This window comes from Mchenga conophoros, linkage group LG18 (assembly GCF_057382185.1).
Source record: "Mchenga conophoros isolate Kocher_MC1m ecotype Shallow Benthic linkage group LG18, M_conophoros_male_GT1.1, whole genome shotgun sequence".
NCBI lineage: Eukaryota > Metazoa > Chordata > Actinopteri > Cichliformes > Cichlidae > Mchenga > Mchenga conophoros.
The window spans coordinates 5,061,769-5,085,592 of record NC_140543.1 but is presented as its reverse complement, the minus strand read 5'-3'; the positions used below and the strand labels follow the sequence as shown (position 1 = coordinate 5,085,592).

The 23,824-nt window shown below is 40.8% G+C and overlaps 2 protein-coding genes across 3 annotated transcripts; both read right to left on the bottom strand.

Annotated features, from left to right (window-relative positions):
* Nucleotides 1-1,149: 1,149 nt before the first annotated feature.
* On the bottom strand, nucleotides 1,150-7,099 carry LOC146553000 (uncharacterized). Its single transcript, XM_085255549.1, has 3 exons — nucleotides 6,959-7,099; nucleotides 5,415-5,693; nucleotides 1,150-4,928 (listed from the first exon to the last, which is right to left on the bottom strand). The coding sequence occupies exons 2-3, from the start codon at nucleotides 5,659-5,661 to the stop codon at nucleotides 4,384-4,386; spliced, it is 792 nt and encodes a 263-aa protein (XP_085111675.1). The 5' UTR covers nucleotides 5,662-5,693; nucleotides 6,959-7,099; the 3' UTR covers nucleotides 1,150-4,383.
* Nucleotides 7,100-12,760: 5,661 nt separating this feature from the next.
* LOC146552999 (tripartite motif-containing protein 16-like) lies at nucleotides 12,761-21,243 on the bottom strand. 2 transcript variants are annotated; one of them, XM_085255391.1, is made up of 3 exons: nucleotides 21,003-21,243; nucleotides 20,562-20,648; nucleotides 12,761-14,857 (listed from the first exon to the last, which is right to left on the bottom strand). In XM_085255391.1, exons 1-3 carry the CDS (start codon nucleotides 21,241-21,243, stop codon nucleotides 13,044-13,046), a joined length of 2,142 nt encoding a protein of 713 aa, XP_085111517.1. In that variant the 3' UTR covers nucleotides 12,761-13,043. The 2 variants fall into 2 exon arrangements, with proteins under 2 accessions (XP_085111517.1, XP_085111518.1); XM_085255392.1 differs by lacking the exon at nucleotides 20,562-20,648.
* Between the last annotated feature and the right edge of the window lie 2,581 nt (nucleotides 21,244-23,824).

The window sequence follows — 23,824 nt, the reverse complement described above, 5'->3', positions numbered from 1 at the left end:
TGCTTGTTTTCTCTCATTTTCTTCTCTCAACAGGTGACCTGGGAGATATTTTTTAAGTGCCCTTTCTCACTGTCCCTCTTCCCCTTTTCTTTCTTTCTTTCTTTCCCCCAGTCATGTCTGTCCTATCTGTAACAACTGAAAATAAATTAAAATAAATAAATAATAACAAAGGTTGATCAAATGGACCAATATGGCAAGGCCGTGATGGTCCATTTGGTAAATTAAGTTAGTTGGGCATCTTTTTTGGCCTTCAGACAATAATTCTGATGGCTAAAAAACGAAACGGGACAACAACAAGAAAAGAAAGAAAGAAAGAAAAAAGTAATAAAAATGTATCTAAAACATATTTTAAGATGAATCTTTTTATGACTGAGTAAAAAAAATGCTAAAATTCGAGTGCAGTGTTGAGTAAAATGGTTTTATTAAAATTTAATTGACCCTTTGAAATTATTTGTTGGAAGTCTTAAATCCCACTGAACAGGGGAAGAGAAAGAGACAGAGACACAAAGATAGCAACACAGAGGTAAATAAACATGGAGACAAGACACTGAGAATAAGACAGAAGGGGAAATGCCCAAAGTCTCATATCTCTGACAAGTTAAGTCACTTTTATTCATAAAAAAAACCCAGAACTTAAATATAATTATAAACCACACATAAACATAATCATAGAACAATTAAAAGTAAAACATACCAAAAACACATCAAATGGAGAGTGAAGCAAATATTATTAATAACAACAAATGCACATATTAATAATATAAAGCAAAATCCTTCAATAAAAAGGCTACAAACAGAAACAACAATTTGAAACAGCAATAAGAAAACAGTGAAAGTGACTACAGATATAGACCTTCCTAGGGAGGCCTGAAGTGCAAACATACCCTCTACACTCCCTTCATAAAACAGGGGACCATGATTACCACCATAGTTGGCCGGTCTGAAGGCACTGACCTCAACTTCCATACAATGTTTGAGCAGGACAACCAGGACAGACCCACAACATACAGAGCCTTAAGTGACCGCAGGCAAATCTCATCCACCCCACCACCACAGTGATGGGCAAGTCTCCCTGCCCACTGTACAAAATGTGCTTCACAGACGTTGTTTCATGTTGTAAAGATTGTGCCTTAAAAAAATAGCCACAAGAAGTTTTAAAGAAATCTTTATTTCACTTTTAAGACACATAACCAACACCAACATACGAATCAACAGGATGAGCACATGCTGAAATTCAGTCTTCATGAAAATCAAGATTAAATCACAAAATGTTTGGTCTCATGTGTGTTTCTTTCCAGCTTTGACTCTGTGGAGTAAAACCTCTCCACTAAACAAAAAAATAAAACATCTCAGCAACTTTTTTGTCACCTCCACAGCTCAACACGATACAAATATCACATCAAATGAATGTAAATACGTGTTTCATCTTCATTACAGGTTTTAATGGAATATGCAACAAACAGAATTAGGGCTGTGACATATCATATGATCTGCAATAATACTGGTATAAATGTTTACAAAAAAGTGTGTTTAGAGGAACATCATGTGTTTGCATTCACCCCAATGAGTCAACCCCAGTCATGTCTCACAGCCAGAGCCATATGTCGGGCTCCAGTCACAGTTTGGTAGCTGAATGTTCGCAAAATATGCAAGAAAACTTTTCCCACTGAAAGTGAAAAAAGCAAACCTGTTACAACACTTTAAGCAAAAACACACTTGAGTACAACCGGGCTGTGAAGGCACGTGAGCAGGAGATACTAGCAGCAGTGATGTGCGACCCAAAGGTAAACAAATGATTCAACCATGCATCACTGGAGCACTCGCGAGTTACATTTCATATAACAGCAAGAGCAGTCAGTGGATGGAAATTACTGATGTGCTACACGGTGGAAAAGCAGGAGGTTAAAAAGCTCGACCCAAGATGAAACAAACCAGGTAGAATTTCTTTTCCTTATATGCAGAGGTGGAAAGAGTACTAAAATATTTTACTCAAGTAAAAGTACTATTACTTTGCTGAAATTTTACTCAAGTACAAGTAAAATTACCTGTCTAAAAATGTACTCAAGTAAAAGTAAAAAGTAGCTCATTTAAAATGTACTCAGAGTAAAAGTTACATAGTTACTTTTCTGTCAGCAGGAGGACAGCCGCTTCTGAGTAGTGCAAAAAAGGACAGTGGGATATAAATCTCAAAGTAGTTCTTTTTTAGTGAAAAGAAAAACTTTACAAATTAAAGTGCAGTGGCAGTTAAACTGCAAGTCTATACATGAAAATGGATAATGGTCACCAAACCAATCAACCAAACCAAACCGTCAGGTATCACAGTGTTTTCAATACAAAACCATATCATTCTTTCACATGAGAATGTGTTCTAAACTGTCAAATAAGAGAACAAGTACTGAACTGAACGGCAGCTGCTTTAAAAATGTTTTTGAATTTTTTAAACTTGGCCCTGCCCTACTGTACCTCTAGATTAAAGTTCCTTTGTATCCATCCTAGAGTGTTACTCTCTGAACTTCCTGTTAATTTTGAGGAGCAGTTGATTTTCAGAGTTAGTAGAGTTCATCCTTGCTCACTTTGCAGTGAACAGTAGTCCAGCACAGCTAAAGAGACGCTCGAAGGCAGCTGAGGCAGGCAGGCCAGTGTTAAGTTTGAGAGAAAGTTTTTTGATGTCCCTAATAAGACATCAATGCATTACATAGCTACCGCTGGTAAATTATACCAATATACCTCGTGGGGTTTTTTTTATTGGACAGTAACAGGCTAGTTAACGGGAGGTTGCAAGTGCTAATTAACAAGTAACAGAAGTCAGCTGTCTTTGACTAATCTAAGGTAAGTGAGCGCTCTGTTATTCTTTTGCCTGCAGTGTGAACATATGTGGGTTAAGTAAGAAAGTAGCCGCTTCTGTCTTTAATTTAACTATTTTTTTAAATAAATTCTTATTATTAACAAACAGGAAAAACGTAGGTAAACACATTTTCTTTTGGCAATTTACCAACCCAGTAAAAAAAATGTAAGTTGCGTGGACAACAACGTGCCCGATTACAGCAAGTTGCTAGTACCAACCAACGTTATCTGTGTTCTTCACAGATGTCTTAACTTAATGTGATTAATTTGAACACAGCCTTTTTGCTACCATAACGGTACGAGTTGTATTTAACTTACCTCCACATGCTTGCGCAGGTTTGATGTGGAATTTTTAAAAGCTGCTAACTCGGTCTCTCTGGGCAAACACAGCTTACACTGCATAATAAAGCTGTTGCCTTTCTTGCACTTGAAGCCGAAATGGTCCCTTAAATACGGCCAGGGGTTCACATCCGTTTCTTCGAGTTCAGGGTCAGCAGAATTCGACGGGGCTTCTTTTTTCACTGGATCCATAACACCGATGTCAGACTCCATCTTTAACGTGACCTTAGCGCCAATTTGTTCTACTACCCATCATTCCCTGCAGTATTTCCGAAGTGCAATGGTTTTTTTAATTTACTCAGTAACGGGTGTGATTGAAAACGTAGCGAACTACAATACTTTTTAAAAAATATACTTAAGTAAAAGTAAAATTACAGACTTGAAAAATGACTTTAAAAAGTACAAATACACAAAAAAACTACTCAATTACAGTAACGCAAGTAAATGTAATTCGTTACTTTCCACCTCTGCTTATATGACAGAATTGTGCAGGCTCCGCATTACAAGGTTATTTTGGATATTAAGCTAGAGTGTAAGCACTTGTAATACACTTTTCTTAAAACTTCCAGGAAAAACACCCCTGAGGATACTTATGTGCTCATATTTCATGTATGCCGTGTCACTAACATTGCACTATAATGTTGTTCATAGAGTATTTAAAGGTAGAATGGGAGGCAGAGCCTTCAGCTTTTAAGATTAGACTTAAAACTTTCCTTGTTGCAGATGGGGGTCCCTCCCTGAGCCTGGTTCTGCTGGAGGTTTCTTCCTGTTAAAAAGGAGTTTTTCCTTCCCACTGTCGCCAAAACGCTTGCTAATAGGGGGTCATATGACTGTTTGGGTTTTCTCTGTTTTCATTGTATTATTGTTGGGTCTTTACCTTACAATATCAAGCACCTTGAGGTGGCCACATTTTCACACTTTGAATTAGCTAAGCTGTCATCAGTGACAGCAGCTCACTGGAAGAGAAAGATGGAAAATCCATCATTTACTTACACATATAAATGCTGCTGCCTGCCGAGCTGATAAAATGTACATTATTTTTTTTTAAATGTAAGTTTCTTGAAATATTATTTTGAGGCTATATCTCCCACCCCTACATACAATAAACAATACAGAGTTTTTTAAGGAAGGAGGTCATCTGATCTGCTCTGATCTGGCTTCTCAGTGGACTGCTTCATCTGACAGTTCTCCCACTTTTAACTAGTGTGAATCCTCATGTGTCTTTGTAACTGTATCCTCTGAATGAAGCTTTTCACCTGTGTGGATTCTCATGTGAGTTTTCAAGTTTATCATCAGGCTGAATCTTTTTCCGCAGGTGCTGCAAGAATGTGGCTTCTCACCTGTGTGAACCCTCATATGTCTCGTTAGTTTGGATCTGTACTCAAAGGTTTTTCCACAAATCTCACATTTCACAAACTTTTTACTTGTGTCAGTTTTACGCTGACTCTCTGACACAGGAAAGTTGTCTTGCTGATCTCTGCTCTCTGGTTCAGGAGAGCTGGAAGAAAGGAGATGTTCACTGTCCAGCTCTGGCTCACTTTCCTCATAAGTAGGAGCCACCATGAAGATAATAATGCCTTCAGTCTCCTGCTTCACTACAAGCTGATCTACGTCCTGACTGGTGCAAGGTTCCTCCTCTTCCTCTTTTATCTGTGGAAGCTCCGGATCCTCCTGGTCGAGGCTGAAGTTTCTCTCCTGGTCCCCAAAAACCAGTTCCTCCTCACATTCATGCTGTTGTGGGAAAGCTGAGGTGACAAATGGACAAAATTACTTGTCTTAGATAAATATAGAAGTATAACAAGAATGACTACTCGGCAGTGGTGTCTACAGCTGTCCATTTCCAACTCTACAACAGAGTTTAATCAAAATATCATCCGAAATATCATCATATCATTTACCCAGACCTGGAAACTGTTAAAATAAGATTTCATGCACTCACTTCTAACACGTTAGTAAATTTCTATGCACCAATCACAGTTTGTCCACCAATTACTGTTGGAAAGATGTTTATGTAAATGATAAGACAAACATCAGACAGAAGGGGAAATTTAAAAGTAGGATTAAAATATGGGGATAAAAAGCAGCGAAGCTCTCAGAAAACCTCGACTAACAATCAGCTGAGTTTATTTAAACACTGGCCTTGAAGAACTCTGATGTGTTTCCAAAATATCTTTATTGAATGAATTAAAGTCATATTAATTTTTAGGTAAGACCATTACGGTTTTACATACCCCTGCTGTGTAAGTTCATTTCAGGTTTCCAGATGTTATCCAGCTGTCTGAGCTGCTCTTCTTCAGTCCAGATGAGGCCTTCATCCTCCTGTTTGAGTACAATCTTTTCTACGTCATCGCTGATGCAGAGTTCCTCCTCTTCCTCTTTGATCTGTGGAGGATCTGGGCCCTCCTGGTCCAGACTGGAGTTCCTCTCCTGGTTGGAGACCTGCTGGTCATACAGGCCCTCCTCTTCCTCACACTTCATGTTAGGGGGAGATCTTGAGGAACAAAGGGTCACTGAGGAAAAAGGTTAATAATGTGATGACAGGAAAACACATCTGAGCAAATATAGTCCACTCTGAGCATGTCCTCATATGGGAGTGAAATTTAAACTGTACAAATGTGAACAATGAAAGTGTAAGTTACTCTCGAGCTCTGATACTCTTATTAGGAAAGTTCAGAGTACAAATCATTCAGGTAGCTGCTGCCAGCTTCACGCTGCAAGTAAATGTTTGTCATTGTTGTAGATTAAACTGAAAATCTCACAGTGCCATAGCAGATAAGTACCAGTCAGGTTTCACAGCCAGTCATTGCACAGAATCAACCCAACTAAAGTCATCAGTGATCTGAAGATTATTAGGGACTCAGAGTTTCAGTCTTAGTTCTATTTGATCTCATTGCTGCCTTTGATACTGTTGATCATGACATTTTAAATCAAAGGTTTCATCATTTAGTTGGTTTAACTGGACAGTTCTCAATTGGCTCTCGACCTTTGACCCAGTTAAACCTCTCAGGTCATCAGGTTCAGATCTGTTAACTGTTCCCAAAATCAGATGTAAGTGTGCTAAGAGTGTGTTCAGTTACTGTGCTCCTGTTCTTTGGAGCATGCAGCCATAGTTTGCCTGCTGTGGCTGCATTCAAAACTAACAACTATGTTTCCATGCTTTGTGAATAACACTGACATCTGTGAGATTTGAGCTGATTTAGTTCGAGTTAAGACTGTTTATTAGAACATTACAAAGTTATTTTAAAAACTTCATCATTTTCTTGAACCCAAATATAATTCAGTTGAAAAATATACATTTTAACATGAGGTGAGGATGGTGGGGGAGGCACGATGGTCTTGTAGGGTTAGACCCTGATTAAGGGGTATTTTTGAAAGTAAAGCCCATCTCTCAAAGTCCCTGCCGGCCTGCCTCCACCTCGGGAAGCCTGTGGGTGCAGACGGACGTGAGGAGCACCACAGGCGGCAGAGGACTGTCTGTAGCCCCGGAGTGAGGGTCAGAGAGCCGAAGCAGACAGTGAACTGTGGCACAGTGCAGAAAACAGAAGCTTTCCCTCCCTGCCTCCTTTATCTTAATCTCCTAAATAAATCTTCTATAAAGGCACTTTCTCTCGGTCTCAAGGTTTGTTTAATGCTAAAAGTTTACCATAAAAAAGAGACGCACTTGTGTGATTAGCCGCTCCCTGATTTCAGTATGTTAGCCTACAAGCTGAGCTCTGATCAGGTCCTACATGAGTTGTATTCTTGTGTTAGTCCACTGAGACCATCGCAGTTTTACCTGTTATGCGTAACTTTATCTCGGGTTTCCGGCTGATATCCAGCAGTCTCTGCTGAAGGTTGATCTCATACTGGACGATCAGACGTTCTGTTAACCTCAGAGCAGATTTCTTCTGCAGCAGTCAGCCGGTCTCTCCACTATTGCTTCTAAACGAACAATAAAAAAAATGTAATTATAGAAAAACACTTCTGAGAAGATAAAGTTTTAGTTAAAGTCTGTAATGAGGGCATGTTGCTCACATTTGCAGGTGAAATTAAAAGTGTGTAAAAATGAAGTTATTTGTGCACTCTGATGCAAATGAGAACTTGAGTTCTGACATTTTTCAGCAACATTAAGAGTAAAAAAAACCTTTCAAACAAAAAAGAACTCACTTATTACTGACTGACTGATGATCTATTTTGGAGTTGATCTCGAAACTGATCTACATCTTGATATTTTTCAAAATAATCTTCACTATTGGGGGTGGCTGTAGCTCAGGCGGTAGAGCAGATCATCTACTGATCGGTTCGATTCCCGGCTTCACCTAGTCTGCATTTCAAATATCCTTGGGCAAGATACTAACTCCAAGTTGCCTCAAGTTGCTCTTTGATCTGTGGAATGTGTGTCTGAATGTTGGTAGAAAGCACTAAGAAAAATGTGCTTGTGCGAATGGGAGTGAGTGGGTGAATGCACAAGTTTTGTAAAGCGCTTTGAGTGCTCAAGATTGAGTAGAAAAGCGCTATATAAGAACCAGTCCATTTAAAACTCCCTGTCATGTTTTCACGAATACACATTAAATAGATCTGACTGATACAAACTGTAGGTTTAATATTAATGTTAACACTTCAGAAAAGCCATTACAGTTTTACCGCTGGTCTGTAAATCTTTCTCAGGTTTCCAGATGTTATGCAGCTGTCTGAGCCGCTCTTCCCCGCTCCAGACGACGATGCCTTCATCCTCGTGTTTCACTACAAGCTGTTCTCCCTCTTGACTGATGCAGAGTTCCTCCTGTTCCTCTTTGATCTGTGGGGGATCTGTGTCCTCCTGGTCCAGATTGAAGTTCCTCTCCTGCTTCCAGACCTGCTGGCCAGCCAGATCTTCCTCCTCCTTACACTTCATGTTGATGTGGGACTTGAGGAACAAAGTAAAAAGAAAAAGATTAGACAGGTAAAGGTGCAGCCTCAGTCAGCAGGGCTGTACACTGTGAGCATGTTGCTCACATATGTGAGAGAGGTTTGTACAAATGTTTCAGAAGCACCATGTGACTCCCTCTCTTTGTTGGAAAGTCTTATTAATTCACTTTATAACTATTACTTTGAAGATAAATTTCTACCATCACAAAAATATTATGACCTCTTTAAAAACAAACAACGGCAACTACATGACTTAAATTCCATGTTTAGATGAAGGTAATGGTCAATGCCTTTTGACAGGGGAAAAACCTCCACACAGAAGAATCTTACTTGGCTGAATCATAAATTATTCACCATGATTAAAACTGCAGATGAGCAATAATCTGCATTTTATTTTAGCCAAAGAGGAATGTTTCTGTTTGTCTGTGATCTGACTTTTTCTGCTGGGTCCAAATTTCATTTTATCCTGTGTAAGTTTGTTTCTCTTCCTGTTAACTAGCAAAGTCAAAATCACCTTGATTCATTTAACTTTAATTCAATTATAAATGTAATCATTTTATTGAACAATTAATTTCATTTCAATGAAAAACAATTACTTAAAAGAAAGAGATTAAGTTGGAGAGAGACATGTGGCCATCTTTTAGTGAGTTAGACCCTGATTAAGGGGTATTTTTAAAAGTAAAGCCCATCTCTCAAAGTCCCTGCCGGTGTTCCAGATCAACTGGCGTTTAGATCAACTGGCGTTGGTCGAACAGATGTGTGGCAGTCTTGCGTTTCAGGAGCTGCTACCGACAAACCAGCAAAAAAACGCCAAATGTGTCATCTGTGACACTTGTGAGGTTGTCTCAAACACACTCCGTCAGTCTTGATGCTGTTGAACAACAAAATGTTTAAAAATGTGGCGAGTTTACCTGGTGATATCCTCATGCGCGACGCGATCGCGAAAACAGCAAACAAGTAACACCACGCCGATGTTGTTCACAGGACAGCAAGAGTAAACGATCGGGAGACTCTTGTCGTCGTTATCGTTCCCCTCGCACGGTTTATTTCACCGAATTCAGCGTTTTTGCTTCACAACTAAAGCGAGCAGTTTACTTTGTGCACTAACATGGAGTCGAGCCAACCAGCGCCACCTCTGGCCAAGTGCCACAGCCTACAGCCAGATCAACCTGTGACACACATCTGCACCACGTTTGAATTCGTGTCATGCACATTTGTACCTTTCAATTGTGTCTGTTTGTGCGTCATGCAAATAAACCTTTGGAAAGAATGAAATGATGTCATGTATTTATTATCAGCCTACATTTGTACAAAATTCCAAATTATATACACAAAGTCATAGAAATCACCACTCCAATTGGTCATCATGATTTTAATATTCTCTTTTTCCATAACAATGAAATACACCTTGGACAAATATGACACATCAATATTTCATTAGTGTTGTCACATCACATCCTGTAAGCATCGTCTGTCTGTGTCTTTTCCCTGAAAATGAATATTTCCAGCCAATATAGGCAATTCATCAACATGGCTGGAGTTATATACAGTCTTTATAAGTGTGGTTAATCTAATGAAGATTTGTAAGGAGACGGCAGTTACTGTGAATTCACAGCAGTTACACAGTGATTAGTAATAAACAGCCAGTGAGAGTGAGTGGATATGACTGTTCCCACCACTAACACATGACCATAGCCCACTACTAGATTAACTTGTGACACATCTGCACCTGCTGCTATGATCACATTGAGTAGAGGCTGAGTGGCTGCACTTACCCCTGGTACATCCAAATCTACCCACAAACATGTTGAAAGATGCAATTCCAGCAATGTGGATTGTCAACACTAAAAACAATCGGTAAGCAAAGACAACAGGGATCAATTTTTTCTGTTTATTTAGCACCCACAACATTTGTAGTCGCCTTCTGCACAGGGGAAGTCCACACACACCGTGTGGTACCACTTTCCACAGAAGGTGCAATCTGCAAGATTGAATGAGATTGTCAGGGTCATTGTCTGACTGTTTATTACTAATCACTGTGTAACTGCTGTACATTCACAGTAACTGCCATCTCCTTATAAATGTTTATTAGATTGACCACACTTATGCAGACTGTATATCACAACCAACTCTAACATGTTTGTTTGCAGAGGGCAGACACAGACAGACTACGCTAACGACATGTGATGTTACAACACTGGTGAAATATTAGTGTGTTCACGACATTTTTCGTATGGGCAAAAGTATTGATATCAGGATGGTGATTCTTATGTGTATGTCATTTGGCATTTTGTACAAATGTAGGCTGATAATAAATACATGATATCATTTCATTCATTTCAAAGGTTTATTTGCATGACGCACAAACACACAATTGAAAGGTACAAATGTGCATGACACGAATTCAAACGTGCTGCAGATGTGTGTCACCAGTTGATCTGGCTGTAGGCTGTGGCACTTGGCCAGAGGTGGCGCTGGTTGACTCGACTCCATGTTGGTGCACAGAGCAAACTGCTCGCTTTAGTTGTGGAGCAAAAACGCTGAATTCGGTGAAATAAACCGTGCGAGTGGAACGATAACGACGACAAGAGTCTCCCGATCGTTTACTCTTGCTGTCCTGTGAACAACATCGGCGTGGTGTTACTTGTTTGCTGTTTTCGCGATCGCGTCGCGCATGAGGATATCACCAGGTAAACTCGCCACATTTTTAAACATTTTGTTGTTCAACAGCATCAAGACTGACGGAGTGTGTTTGAGACAACCTCACAAGTGTCACAGATGACACATTTGGCGTTTTTTTGCTGGTTTGTCGGTAGCAGCTCCTGAAACGCAAGACTGCCACACATCTGTTCGACCAACGCCAGTTGATCTAAACGCCAGTTGATCTGGAACACCGGCCTGCCTCCACCTCGGGAAGTCTGTGGGTGCAGACGGAGGTGAGGAGCACCACAGGCGGCAGAGAACTGTCTGTAGCCCCGGAGTGAGGCGTCGTGAACCGAAGCAGACAGCGAACTGTGGCACAGTGCAGAAAACCGAAGCTTTCCCTCCCTGTTTGGTTTTGATGTGTCTCATGAAAGTCTATTGTTAAAAGTTGACCTTTAAAAAAAACGGACGCACTTGTTTGATTAGCTGCTCTCTGATTTTAGCCTGTTAGCTTACAGACTGAGCTCAGATCGTTCCTGTGTTAGTTCATTGAGAACATCACAGTTTTACATACCTGCTGCGTGACTTCATCTCGGGTCTCCGGCTGATATACAGCAGTCTGAGCCAGTGGCGGATCTCATCATCCTGGACGACTGTTTTTAATGTTTTTAACCACGGAGATTTCTTCTGCATCATCAGTCTCTCATTGTTAAACTCTCCCAGAAACTGAAGACAGTTGTGCCATTTCCGCGCTTCTTCTTCTTCTTCTATTGAGTAGACGGCAGACTACACATGTCCAAGGGTAATACTGTCCTCCTCAGGCCATTGGCATCAAGTCAAAGCCTTAAAGTCTGGTACTTTGCGCATGGTCATTTTTTACGAACAGCAGAATCACAAGACAAAGCGTGCCAATGTTTATACTTTTCACTGTGACTGCCAAATAGATGAAAAAGTAGATGTTAAAAAACAACTTATAGTTTTGTCATTGGGCTGGTAGAAAGCTATGAGTTTCTGTCCCTTTGTCTGACCTTAGAGACTTATTTTAAAAGGAAACATTACAATCCTTTAAAGCAAGTATTTTCACCTCTGTTCCCCCCTCTGTACTTAGCTTTTTTGTTGTCATGTCAGTAATTGTCCAGTTGATGGCTCCCTTGGATCACAAGCCTGTCTCATGAGTCCAAGTGAATATATTCTTAATAAACAGCTTTGAAGAATTTGTGACCAACTTTGTTTAATTCGGAACATCATCATCATGAGTCAAACTCACTCTTGGATCTACAAAATATTTAACAAAAACAAACATCACTGAATCATAAGGTATTTGCTCCAACTCTTAGTCCAGAAACACATGAGTGAACTAGATCAGCTGCTCCTCCAGTTCAGCTGTGGATTTATATCATTATTTATATTTGTAAAGTGGATATGCAGTTTTTCAGTACTAATATAAGCATTTTATATCATTGCTTTATTGACAGATGTTTGGTGTTCAAGGTCAGGCATCAGTTTGAAAAAAACAAACAAACACACTGAGTTGAACTTGAACTTCCTACTGACAAAAACTAAAATTGGTGCAAAAATAACCAGAAACATATAAGAAGCATCCTGGAGGTGCTGCAGACAAGATAGGACCAATAACATGTCAACAGGAAATCCTTTTTACTAATTTGTTTATTTCTTTTTAGATTTTTACTCTCCATTTTAAGCCATGATGTTTGCTGATACTGTGTTCCTACTGTTTGTTCTCATTAATAGTTCTGTTTTTAACATTCTGTGCTGAAGCTGGAGGAAATGTTTCTACAGTGTCAGATGATACAGCTCCAAACTAAATAAGTGACTAACTAACGATGCTTTAATACACTTTACTATAAATTATGATATAGTGCACTTTCTTAAAATTTCTTATTGCTCTGTAATGAATTGTTTTCTTTATAAATGTACAAATGAGAATAAAATCTGTGTGATAAAGGAAGGTCTGTAGACTTCTCTGTTAAGATCAGTGAAGAGAAACAACAACATACAAATACCTAAGAAAAATATTCAGTAAACATTTAGAAGATAGAGAAGTTTATGTTGTCATGTGGAGAAATTTTTCAAATAAAAATATCCATAAGCATTGATAGTCTCCATGGCTGAACAGACACAGGAAAGAGCTCCACCTATAAAACGTAAAAACATCAAGACAACATGTTGAAGATGTCGAGGTACTGCCCATAATGTTTGACTGACATCTGATTTATGTGCAGCACATAAATACCACAATAATGATGGAGAGAAACTAAAAGGGAACTAAAATACAGATTTAAACTTACAACAATATGAAAGACTTCAGTCTATTTCACTTTAATCAACTCAGCAGTGGCTCCATAATAAAGCCTCAGTCCAGCATAGAGCGGCTGAGTGAATGTGGTCTGGACTCTGTGGAGGAGAGTCATGGTTTCAGAGACGCTGTAGAAGGACAAAATACCTGCTCTGTGATCCAGGTACACTCCTACTCTGGAGGAACGAGGACCTGAGACACGAGTTTGGATGTTGTTGTACCAAAATATAAAACTGTTGTTGTAACAATATAATGACCAAGATTTGTCATTACGTCCAAATCCACATTCACCTCCTTTTCTGCTGATATTCTTGTATGCGACTGCTACATCAACTCCTATCCCTCTCCACTCCACCTCCCAGTAACAACGTTCAGTCAGACTCTCTCTACTCAGGACCTGTTCATATCCAGTGAATCTGTCTGGATGATCAGAATAAGACTGTTGTTGTTTCATAAATGTTGCTTTTCTGTTCCCCTCTGATAATAACAGCTCTTTGTTTGCTGTGTTTGGATCCAGTGTGATTTCACATGAATATTTTAAGAATCCAGCTCTGGTCTTTGGCTCTGCTGGTGGATCTGACAGTAAAACATCCACTTCAGTGACTGTCAGTGAGATGTTTGTCCATTCCTCTCTCAGAATGTCCTGTAGTTTATCTCTGACCTCTGACACAGCTGCTGTCACATCCTCAAAGTAGCTCAGAGGACGGATATTGATGCTGGATGAGTCTGTAGACTCACTGAGTGCTGACAGTGAGGGGTAGTTGTGTAGAAACTGGATGTGATCCTCTGTGTGTGAGAGCTGCTTCAGCTCAGCATCTTTCCTCTTCAGCTCAGTGATCTCCTGCTCCAGCTTCTCCTGAAGCTCTTTGACTCGACTCACTTCAGTTTCCTGCTGGGATCTGATCTGCTGCTTCACATCAGAGCTTCTTTTCTGGATGAGATGGATCAGCTCAGTGAAGATCTTCTCACTGTGCTCCACTGTTTGATCAGCAGACTGATTGATGGCCTCCACCTCCTGTTGAAGCAGCTTCACATCTTTCTCTCTGTCCTGGATTCTCTGCTGGATGTTTTGTCGACTCACCTCCAGCTCTCTCTGCCTCTCAGTCCTTTCTGCTGCAGCTGAGACTGTGTCGTGGCCTTTATGTTCATCCACAGAGCAGAGATAACAGATACTCTGCTGATCAGTACGGCAGAACATCTTCATCACCTCATCATGACGAGAGCAGATGTTCTCCTGGAGCTTCTTGGAGGGCTCCACCAGCTTGTGTTTCTTGAATGTAGGTGAATCATAATGAGTCTGAAGGTGTTTCTCACAGTAAGATGCCAGACAGACTAAACAGGACTTGAAGGCTTTTATTTTTCTTCCAGTGCAGACATCACAGGCCACATCTTCAGGTCCAGCATAGCAGTGATCAGCAGGAGCAGCTTGGAGTCCAGTCTTCTTCAGCTGCTCCACTAAAACTGCTAACATGGTGTTTTTCTCCAGGACAGGCCTCGCTGTGAAAGTCCTCCGGCACTGAGGGCAGCTGTAGATTTTCTTCTTTTCCTCTTCATCCCAGAAGCTTTCAATACAGTTCATGCAGTAGCTGTGTCCACAGGGAAGAGTCACCGGATTCTTCAGTAGATCCAAACAGATCGAACAAGAGAAGGTTTCTCGGTCTAGCTGAACTCCTTTCTGCGCCATTTCTCCTCTCAGTGTCAGTGACTGTGTAAGTTTCACTTCCTTAATATAGAAACTGGTCTGATCTGAACAACAAGTGTTGCTGCTGTGAATGGGGCCTGCCAGCTCTAACACACGTTGGTTACACCCATCTTCATAATGTAGATCTAAAGGGGAGGGAACACAGAACGATATGGACAGACAGGAGGTGCTGAGCTAGAGAGCAGGAAGAAGAGGAAGGGTTTTCATGCTGTGATTCATTCCAGAAAGCAGGAAGAGGCTCTGTGTTTAATTGTTTTTCTGTTCAAACCTTTAACTAAATAATATAAATGTCAATAACTGGATGCCTCTCTATTCTTTTTGTTAATCTGCTAAATGAATAGTTTGTTTCTTTTAACAATTCAAATAGCAGAAATGAACAGCTGACAGCTTGTCAGACTCAGACTGTAAACCATAGAGACAGTTTATGTAGAGCATATCGGTTGATCTCCACGTGATCCCGCACCTCGGCAACTCCAATGCCGGGGATCAAGCTCTGTAAGAATTTCACTCCTCCTCCCCAGATGCGAAACTCTCCCGGCACTCCAGTGTCCACGGTAATGCCGAAAGAATTGGGGGAGGCGATGTCCACTTCACGTCTCTGCCGGCTGCTTGGGTGATGTGCAACACTTTGCATGAAGAAAACGTGATCTGATAATTCCACCAGGGCGCACAGACCTCCCCAACCTTCAGGGAGTGACAGATAAGCCTTGTTGCCACATAGGAAGTACCAGTCAGCCAAAACTCTGGTTCCTCTGCTGCTGGGTGCCGTCCGTGCACATCCTGTCTGGTACTGAGTCTTTGTTTGTAGTGGCATTCGGTAGCTGTAGTCGGGGCGACAGTTTAGGCCCATCAGCGTCGTGTTACTGGCACAGGTGGCGTTGATTGAACAGGTCATACACTTCCTCTCGTTCCTTGGTGGGCAGAAAGTGTATATGGACTTACATAGGTGAGTAGGCAGCTCCCCCACTGCCCGCGAGCCATTGTTCATCACACATACTGGCAGTTGTGATGCGTTCAGTTTGTTCAGTAGAATTACATCAGGCAGTGGGTCTGAGACTTGGGGCCAGGTCAGTAGGTAGGTCTGTCCGGAACAGTTCACATTTGTGAGTGACGATGACCTCCAGGTTGCGTTTACTGGGATGCTGTAGTTGGCTTTGGACCAAAGAGTACCGTAGCCTGGATGTGTTGCCAGGCCCAACAGACACCAACTGCGATCTTCAGGTATGCTGTACGGCCACAGGCCAGACGTCTGTGAGGATAGGGGCATATGGGTACATGCATAGCAGTCAGTTTTGTTATTCAAGTGAGCTGTAGTGTTCATAAACTGCCACCAAAAGTTAGTGGCGTATCCATGGGAAAACTTGGTGTACTTTCCTTTGTCATACAGTGTCTGCCTTTTCTCCATGTAGCGTGACTTGTTGTCCCTCACGGAAGCAAAGGTGAGGAGCCCGGCCATGGTCAGGGCCGCTGCAGTTGATAAGAGCCACCACCTCATGACGACGGAACACACCCTCCTGTCGCGAGTAGACCCCCCGGCCAGGAAAGCTGACCCCTCCACCGGGCGAGATCACAACAAGCGGGCAAGCCTGCCGTCAGCTGTGTTTAGATGGCTTCACTGACACGCCTGCAGTGACTCTGATGGATCCAGGATGGTCGTTCCGCAATTTTGCAAGCGGTCGGTGTAGCGAGGAGGACTTGGTATGGCCCCTCCCACCTGGGTGTGCTCCAGTTTCTCCTTTGGAGCACCTTGATCAGAACCCAGTCACCGGGCTTTAGTCTGCAAGACACTGGAGAAACATCATCAGGTTGTTGATTATGTACAACGATCTCTTTGTTTTCTAACAGCTTAGACATCCACTCTGCTAATGTGTTTTCTCTGATTGCTTTGTCTATTGGTTGACTGGTAATAGGCAGTGGAAACGGCCTGCCATGAATGATTTCAAATGGAGTTAGTTTATGGGAGCCTTGTGTTAAGCGCATCCACATTTTCACTAAACCCAAACATTCAGGCCACGGCCTTCCTGTTTCTGCCATGCATTTCCTGAGCCTTTGTTTTATAGTGCCGTTAGTTCTCTCTACAAGGCCTGCGCTCTGAGGGTGATAAGCACAGTGGTGTTTTATGCTGAAACCGAGTGCTTCAGAGACCTTAGTGATGACATCATTTACAAAATGAGTGCCGTTGTCTGACCGTATCAAAGCTGGGATGCCATATGTGGGTATGAAGTGATTGCACTGATACACTGGTCTACTTATAGCCCACACTACAACCACTGCTGTTTTGTTTTGTCTCTCTGTGCAGGTATGTAATGTGATGAAATCAGATATGATTGGGATGGATTGGTTTTGCGCTATGAATTTTATATTAAGTGTGTCGTTTTGTCTCTCTGTGCAGTCCAGGGCCTATTATATGCCACAGCCTAAAGGCAGCTGGGTTGCAGAGGCTTGAGTGACCACTGACTATATGCTTGCAGGGTGGTGGGTCTCCAAGGACAACTTCTAACCCTGTTAAAGGCAACATGTGGAGTGCAACTTGGCCGTGTGTCATAGCTGTCTCTGGCCTTGGGACTGTGTGTTTTTATACAATTCTTAAGTGGGACACTGGACTGTTTTATCTTTTATCTCTTGATATATTTTTTGTCAATAAATTATCTTTTAGAATTTTATTGACTGACATCTTTTTGCCCATGACTGAGACGGTTGGTCAGACCTAGAGTCTTTCTTTGGGTGTGTTACAGCAGCTTCTGCTCTAAAAGAAACAAATAAATAAAAAGAAAAGAAAATGTGGAACATGTTCATCAGCTTAGCAGTGTCTACATATTTAATTCAGCTTCTCAATCCTGTAGTTTTAGCTGTTGTCTACAGGGTTTTGGTTATTGGTTGTTATTATAGGTGTGCTCTATATCTCAGCAATGTGTCATTCTAGAATGATAAGTTTCAAGCTGGTCAAGTGCCTCTATGCACTTCATTAGTTTAGTTATTCTCTGTATTGTCTTCATCTCACATGTCATTACACTGAGTTTCAGCAAACCTTAAGCTTGATGCAGACTACTGCTTAACAATTATCCACCTCACATCATAACCGATTAAGGTGCCTCTTCATATTAATATTATGTCATTGTTCATATTATACCCTTTGTCTTATATAACAGCAATAGCATATTATAATATTTTATCAGTGTGTACCACTATATTACTACTGAGCCAATTTGTTAGTTAGATCATCTTATTCGGCAAACAGATAATTTAGAATTCATCCAATCTGCGGTCACATTTGTTCTCTCTGTTGCATGGCGGACCAGGCAGTTCTATTATAATATATTATTTATATTTTATTTTGTATCCATCAAGGGCTTCAGATGACCTGCAGAATCATCCTTTTCCCAGGGTGGAGACAGTTACCTTTTCACACACTGTCCTTGGCTGAACAATGACACAGCCTTAATATACCTTATTTATTTTATTAAAATATTTTCGTGTGAATTATTTGCTTTATATTCATTTTATACATGCTGGGCATGGTCATCATGCCAACTGTGTTTCATTGTTAATATCACTTTACAGGTTGTTATCCTTGCTATTATTAATTTCAAATACTCTAAAGATAATTTCTACTGTAACTTTCCCTTTGTTCATCTTTATTTCGTACTTTTTATATTTATATCTACTCAGTGGGGTCTGTTTTCAACCCCTTTTAAACTACTTCAAAACTACTTTGATCTCTAGTTTTCACTTAATAAGGGATTATTAAGTTCTTCCTGATATGGGTGTTGCTGCAGATGCGGCTGCAGGAATGAGTGATGGTTTACTAAAAGGATTGTGGGAACTGCACAGTGTCTCGTCTTCTGGTTTTACTAAACTGGCAGTTGAGTTCTGTTCTTCTGACTGTTTATATTTTGTTTTCTTAAATCTCTCAGTTTACAGACACTGTTTTTGTCCGGCATCTGGACTTTTCTTTTCTCACCACTGCTCGTCAGCAGGAGTGAGTTTTAATTTCACTTGCTTGATTACCCATCTTATTTATGTATTTACTTATTTTTGTTTAAGTAATATATACACAATACAGCTGCTATCACCTTCGCTGGTATTAGAGACGAGAGTGGTTGCTCACACGCCCTTCTACTTTCGGACTATTTCCAAAAGCGGTGTGAACTTTACGAGACGGAACTCGACCGTTCTCTCAACTCACCAGCACGTCAGTGAATAGCAGTAAAAGAAAAACACAGTAGGAGCAGCTCAGTCTCTTATTGGACCGTGAAAATTCAGCTTGCTCCGTTAATTAAAACAATACACACACACACATTCACATTCACAGCTTCGACGCGCGCGACCGGAACCCTTATAATAAGGGGAGCTCCCAGAGCTACTTACTCCCTAGACCCAGTCTAGACCCAGCTGGGGGAGCTACCCAGAGCTCCAAAGCTACCAGTCGACGAGCTCCCAGAGCTACCAGTCGACGAGCTTCCAAAGCTACCAGTCGACGAGCTTCCAAAGCTACCAGTCGACGAGCTTCCAAAGCTACCAGTCGACGAGCTACTTCCGCTATTTTAAATTCCCTGAATTCAAAATGCGCTTTTACGCAAGATTGTGTCAGTGTGTCTGTATCTACCTGGTCAGTGTCGCCGGGTCTGGTCCACCTCGATCGGGCCCCACCACCGTGGGTCGCTTTCTAAGAACGTTGGCCAAGACTCGAATTTAACGCTCTTGGTCTTTTATCACACACCTAGTATGTGAGCTGTCGACAGGCGAGCAACGTGGACTGGTCACGGAGATGGGACACGATGGAGGCGCTCCGGCTCCGAAGGACCAAGAAATGTTAGGAGAAAACTCTGTAAAAGACCCAGGAGAAATAAAGACACAATGAGACAAAGTTACTTTCTTTATCAAACGTGTACACGGGTGAGCTGCTAAGAACAACTCACACCATGCACAGTGGCTTGGTAATTTTTATAGGCACAGAGCACAGAGACAGTGAGAACAGGATAAGAAAATACAAAACAAATAAAATAAACAACTCCATATGTGGCGCTAGTCTCGTCAGCAGAGAGCTGGGAGAAGGCTGTGAGAGATAAAACAATCTAAAACAATATGTCCCAGAAACAAGATGTCTTTGCTGGGAAAGTCTAAAAAGATCATTCTAAACTAATCTAACCATAGGCAAAGGGCAGACAAAAGGCATCTTTGTACATTTAAAAGAAGGTAAAGAAACATAGAATCATTTTTCCTGTAACAGTTTATATATACATTTAGTCAGGGCAGTGCAGAGATGTTTAAAGGGGCGGGTGCTCACAGTTAAAAAAGGCACATAGAAGTAGGCTAGGCTGAAGAACAATGTTACAGGAAAAATGATTCTATGTTTCTTTACCTTCTTTTAAATGTGCAAGCATGCCCTTTTGTCTATGGTTAGATTAGTTTAGAACTATCTTTTTAGACTTTCTCAGCAAAGACATACTGTTTTGGGACATATTGTTTTAGATTGTTTTATCTCTCACAGCTTTCTCCCAGCTCTCTGCTGACGAGACTAGCGCCACATATGGAGTTGTTTATTTTATTTGTTTTGTATTTTCTTATCCTGTTCTCACTGTCTTTCCTATAAAAAGTGCCCAGCCTCTGTACACGTTGTGAGTTGTCCTTAGCAGCTCACCCGTGTACACGTTTGATAAAGAAAGTAACTTTGTCTCATTGTGTCTTTATTTCTCCTGGGTCTTTTACAGAGTTTTCCCCCAACAAACAACAACCCACATTCATCAAGAATCTAATATGGAATCACATCACACTACATCACTGTCATCAGGTGGGCACAATGCAAAGCAAACGTAGCCCATTTTTTACCTGATGGGGTACAATGTTGCTGTTTGGGGGGTTGCTTCTGCTCTTGCTGCTGATAGTGCTGGAGGGCAGGGCTGTGTTGATCTGAGACTGTAGAGATTAAACAGTCCACAGGAGAGAGGGTAGCTGATTAAACAAGTGTTATGAGATAATAATAAAACGCAAAGATTGGTCACGGCGCTTGGAACCATAAGGCAACAAAACTGGGAAATAAACTAAGCTCTGCCTGTGAATCACTCTTTGCCTCTCTTCTTCCTTCCATCTCCTCATCTCATCTATCACATTCCACTTGCTGTCCATCTGAGAACGAGGCACAGTTTGCTATTGAATTCATCTATTATTTAATTATACATTTTAACAACTCTTGCACCTAATCCCCTTAGGCAGAGCAATGAAATGCACAGCTTTGGAGAACCGATCGATGATGGTCAGAATAACTGTTACCTGAGGATGGTGGGAGACCAGTGATGAAGTCCAGTGCGATATGAGACCAGGGGCATCTAGGAACGGGCAACGGAGGCCAGCAGGAGGTGAAACCTAAACTGGAAAAAACTAACACAACACAGAACTGAAACCTAAAATGGAGATGCAGGGAGACGACACAGAATGATGCAGGAAAAAACACAGATGAACCGGCGAGGAGCACACGAGGACACATAGTATAAATACACACAGGGGGAGACATGGAATGGCAAAGACACAGCTGATCCTAATTGACTACACGAGACAGGGGGAAATGTGAACAGAACACACTAACATAAGACATGGACCTTCACAATAAAACAGGAAATGCACAGAGACACGGTACAGACACTAAATAGAGGGGAACACAGAAACCAAACTCTAAGAACTAACTAAGGCTACGTTCACACTGCAGGCGAAAGCGCATTAAATCCGATTTTTTTGACCCTATGCGACCCTATATCCGATCATGCTACGACAGTGTGAACGGCACAAATCCAATATTTTCAAATCTGATCTGGGTCACTTTCACATGAAGGATACTTTATTAATCCTTCAGGATTAATAAAGTATTCTGATTTACTTTATTAAATCAGAATTCAAGGGCTTACGCTCTTGAATTTATTCAGTATTTGTTGTTTAGGTTGTCTTGGTTAGTATTTGGTCCCGTTCATGTCTTTGTCTCATGTCTTCTCTTGTCCCTTGCTCTCTGTCCTTTTTGCTCTGCTGCAAACAGAAGCAGAGAAAACTGGAGCTTCTGGTCTTGGCCAGATCTCTTTTGAAAAAGACATTTTAAAGTCAATGAGACTTTTTACCAGATAAATAAATCAGGGGCGGAGCGTGGGGGTGGCTTACTGGGCTTAAGCCCGGGTTGTTTTGTCAGAAGCCCGGGGTCTTTTGGAGTGTAATTTTTTCATAGTTAGATGCCTGGCTGACAACTGTATAAAACAAAAAGTACACATAATATTCGAAGCACATAGTGCACACTGTGGGAATTTACGACTGTGCGTGAATCCCCCCTGATATTGGTATGATCCGAGCTCAGGCACTAAGCGACTGAGCGAGGGGGCGGGGCAGCTGCTACCTGTCAGTGCGCTGTTGGAGAAACAGAGCCAGCCATACTAAGGAGAGCTTAAGTTTGACCAGGTACCAAAGAAAATCATTCGTACCGTACAAATAATGTAAATATGACGGTGCATCACGAAAGATTGATATCAAACTGATCACTTGACCAATATTACGTTACTTGCTCTTCAAGTGAATCAACAAATGGCGAAATGAAAAGCCGAACAAATGCTATTTTTTTTTAGAGAGTCTTAGCTTACGTGTGTTTATTTCATATTTTCAGTTCTTACCCTCCCCGACTAAATCGGTTTCAGTTATGTACTGAAATATAAGAATGGATGTCAGAAGTAAACAGTTATCAAACACTCAGGTGAAGAAATGACACTCAGACACTTAGAGCAGTTTTAACGTGCACGGGTGAGAGCTCAAGAGAGACTCACACCCCCTGCAGCAGTTCTCTGCTTTGTGTTCCCATACAAGGTCGTTTCTTGGGTGGCGATTTCCTGTAGCTTGACAGATAATATGAAGGCAAACAGTTTCCGTTGTAGAGCAGAGAGCCAGCAATTAAAAAGTGCAGCTGGTTGAGTACAAGTTGAGTACAAACAGAAATATAAACACTCTTAGCTGATTATTATATAAAAGTAAAAGTAAAAATCCTCTGACAATGGACATTAGAGTGTTCTTTCAAAGAGAAAACTCAGGTAAATGTTATTTTATATATTATGCTTTGTATGTTGTTCAGTATATTTCTATGCAAAACAAGAGAGATTTCAGTACACAGCAGGATATTCACATTTGTAACCAGATATTTACACTTTAGGGAGAAAACATAAAACATTTTTACTGTACAACAACAATTTAGAGTAAACTGTTTGTTTTAGATAAATATTGAAATATATTTTGAATTAGTTAAATGTCAGAATAAAGAGAGACAGAGCTGTCTATTTTTTATCACTTTCATCAAATTTAGGAGTACATGTACACTAAGTTTGTTAATTAATAAGAAAACTCCAGACGATTCCATTCTGAGCTGCAGAAGCTTCTGATAGGTTAGTAGAGTCCATGTGAGTAAACTGGTGGCACAGCTATGGATGCATATAAGGCAAAACACAGAGCCTGTTTCTGTGACATGGGAACATCAAGAGATGTCAACCAAAACACCAGGAAAAGAACTGTGGAGCTCCATAAGTGTGGCTCAGTTTTGAATACAATTTGGTGCCATTTGCAATTAAGAAATACAGATAGTTTCTCTCTTTACTCTTAAAGTTAACAAATATGTTTTTATATTTATCAATCTAAAAAAAATAAACATTTAGTCTGATTTGATGTTACAATTAAAAAAGTGTTTGTGTTTTGATCTGAAGAGTTTGTAAATATCTGGTTTCAACTGTCTATTTGATGATTGTCAGCACAAAGAGAGAGAGAGAGGAACAGAGAGGGAGATGGAGAATGAGGACAGAACAGAGGTGGAACAAGAGCAGGTGAGACACACATGTTAGTCAAATGGTTGTTTAGCAAAAGTATCACCGTATCATAGGTCCTCATGTATCTCGTACCTAGTGTTTCTTTTTAGGTTTGTTATTTTTCAAATTCTATATTTATTAAGTTATGCAGGCTTGTTTGCACAACAAGGCTAAATAATTATATAAACTTTTCTCAATCTAAATAGTGGACTTTGGTAGATTTAAAAAAATAAGTGTAGTGCAGGTCTATGATGATTTTTAGTGCTACTATCATCT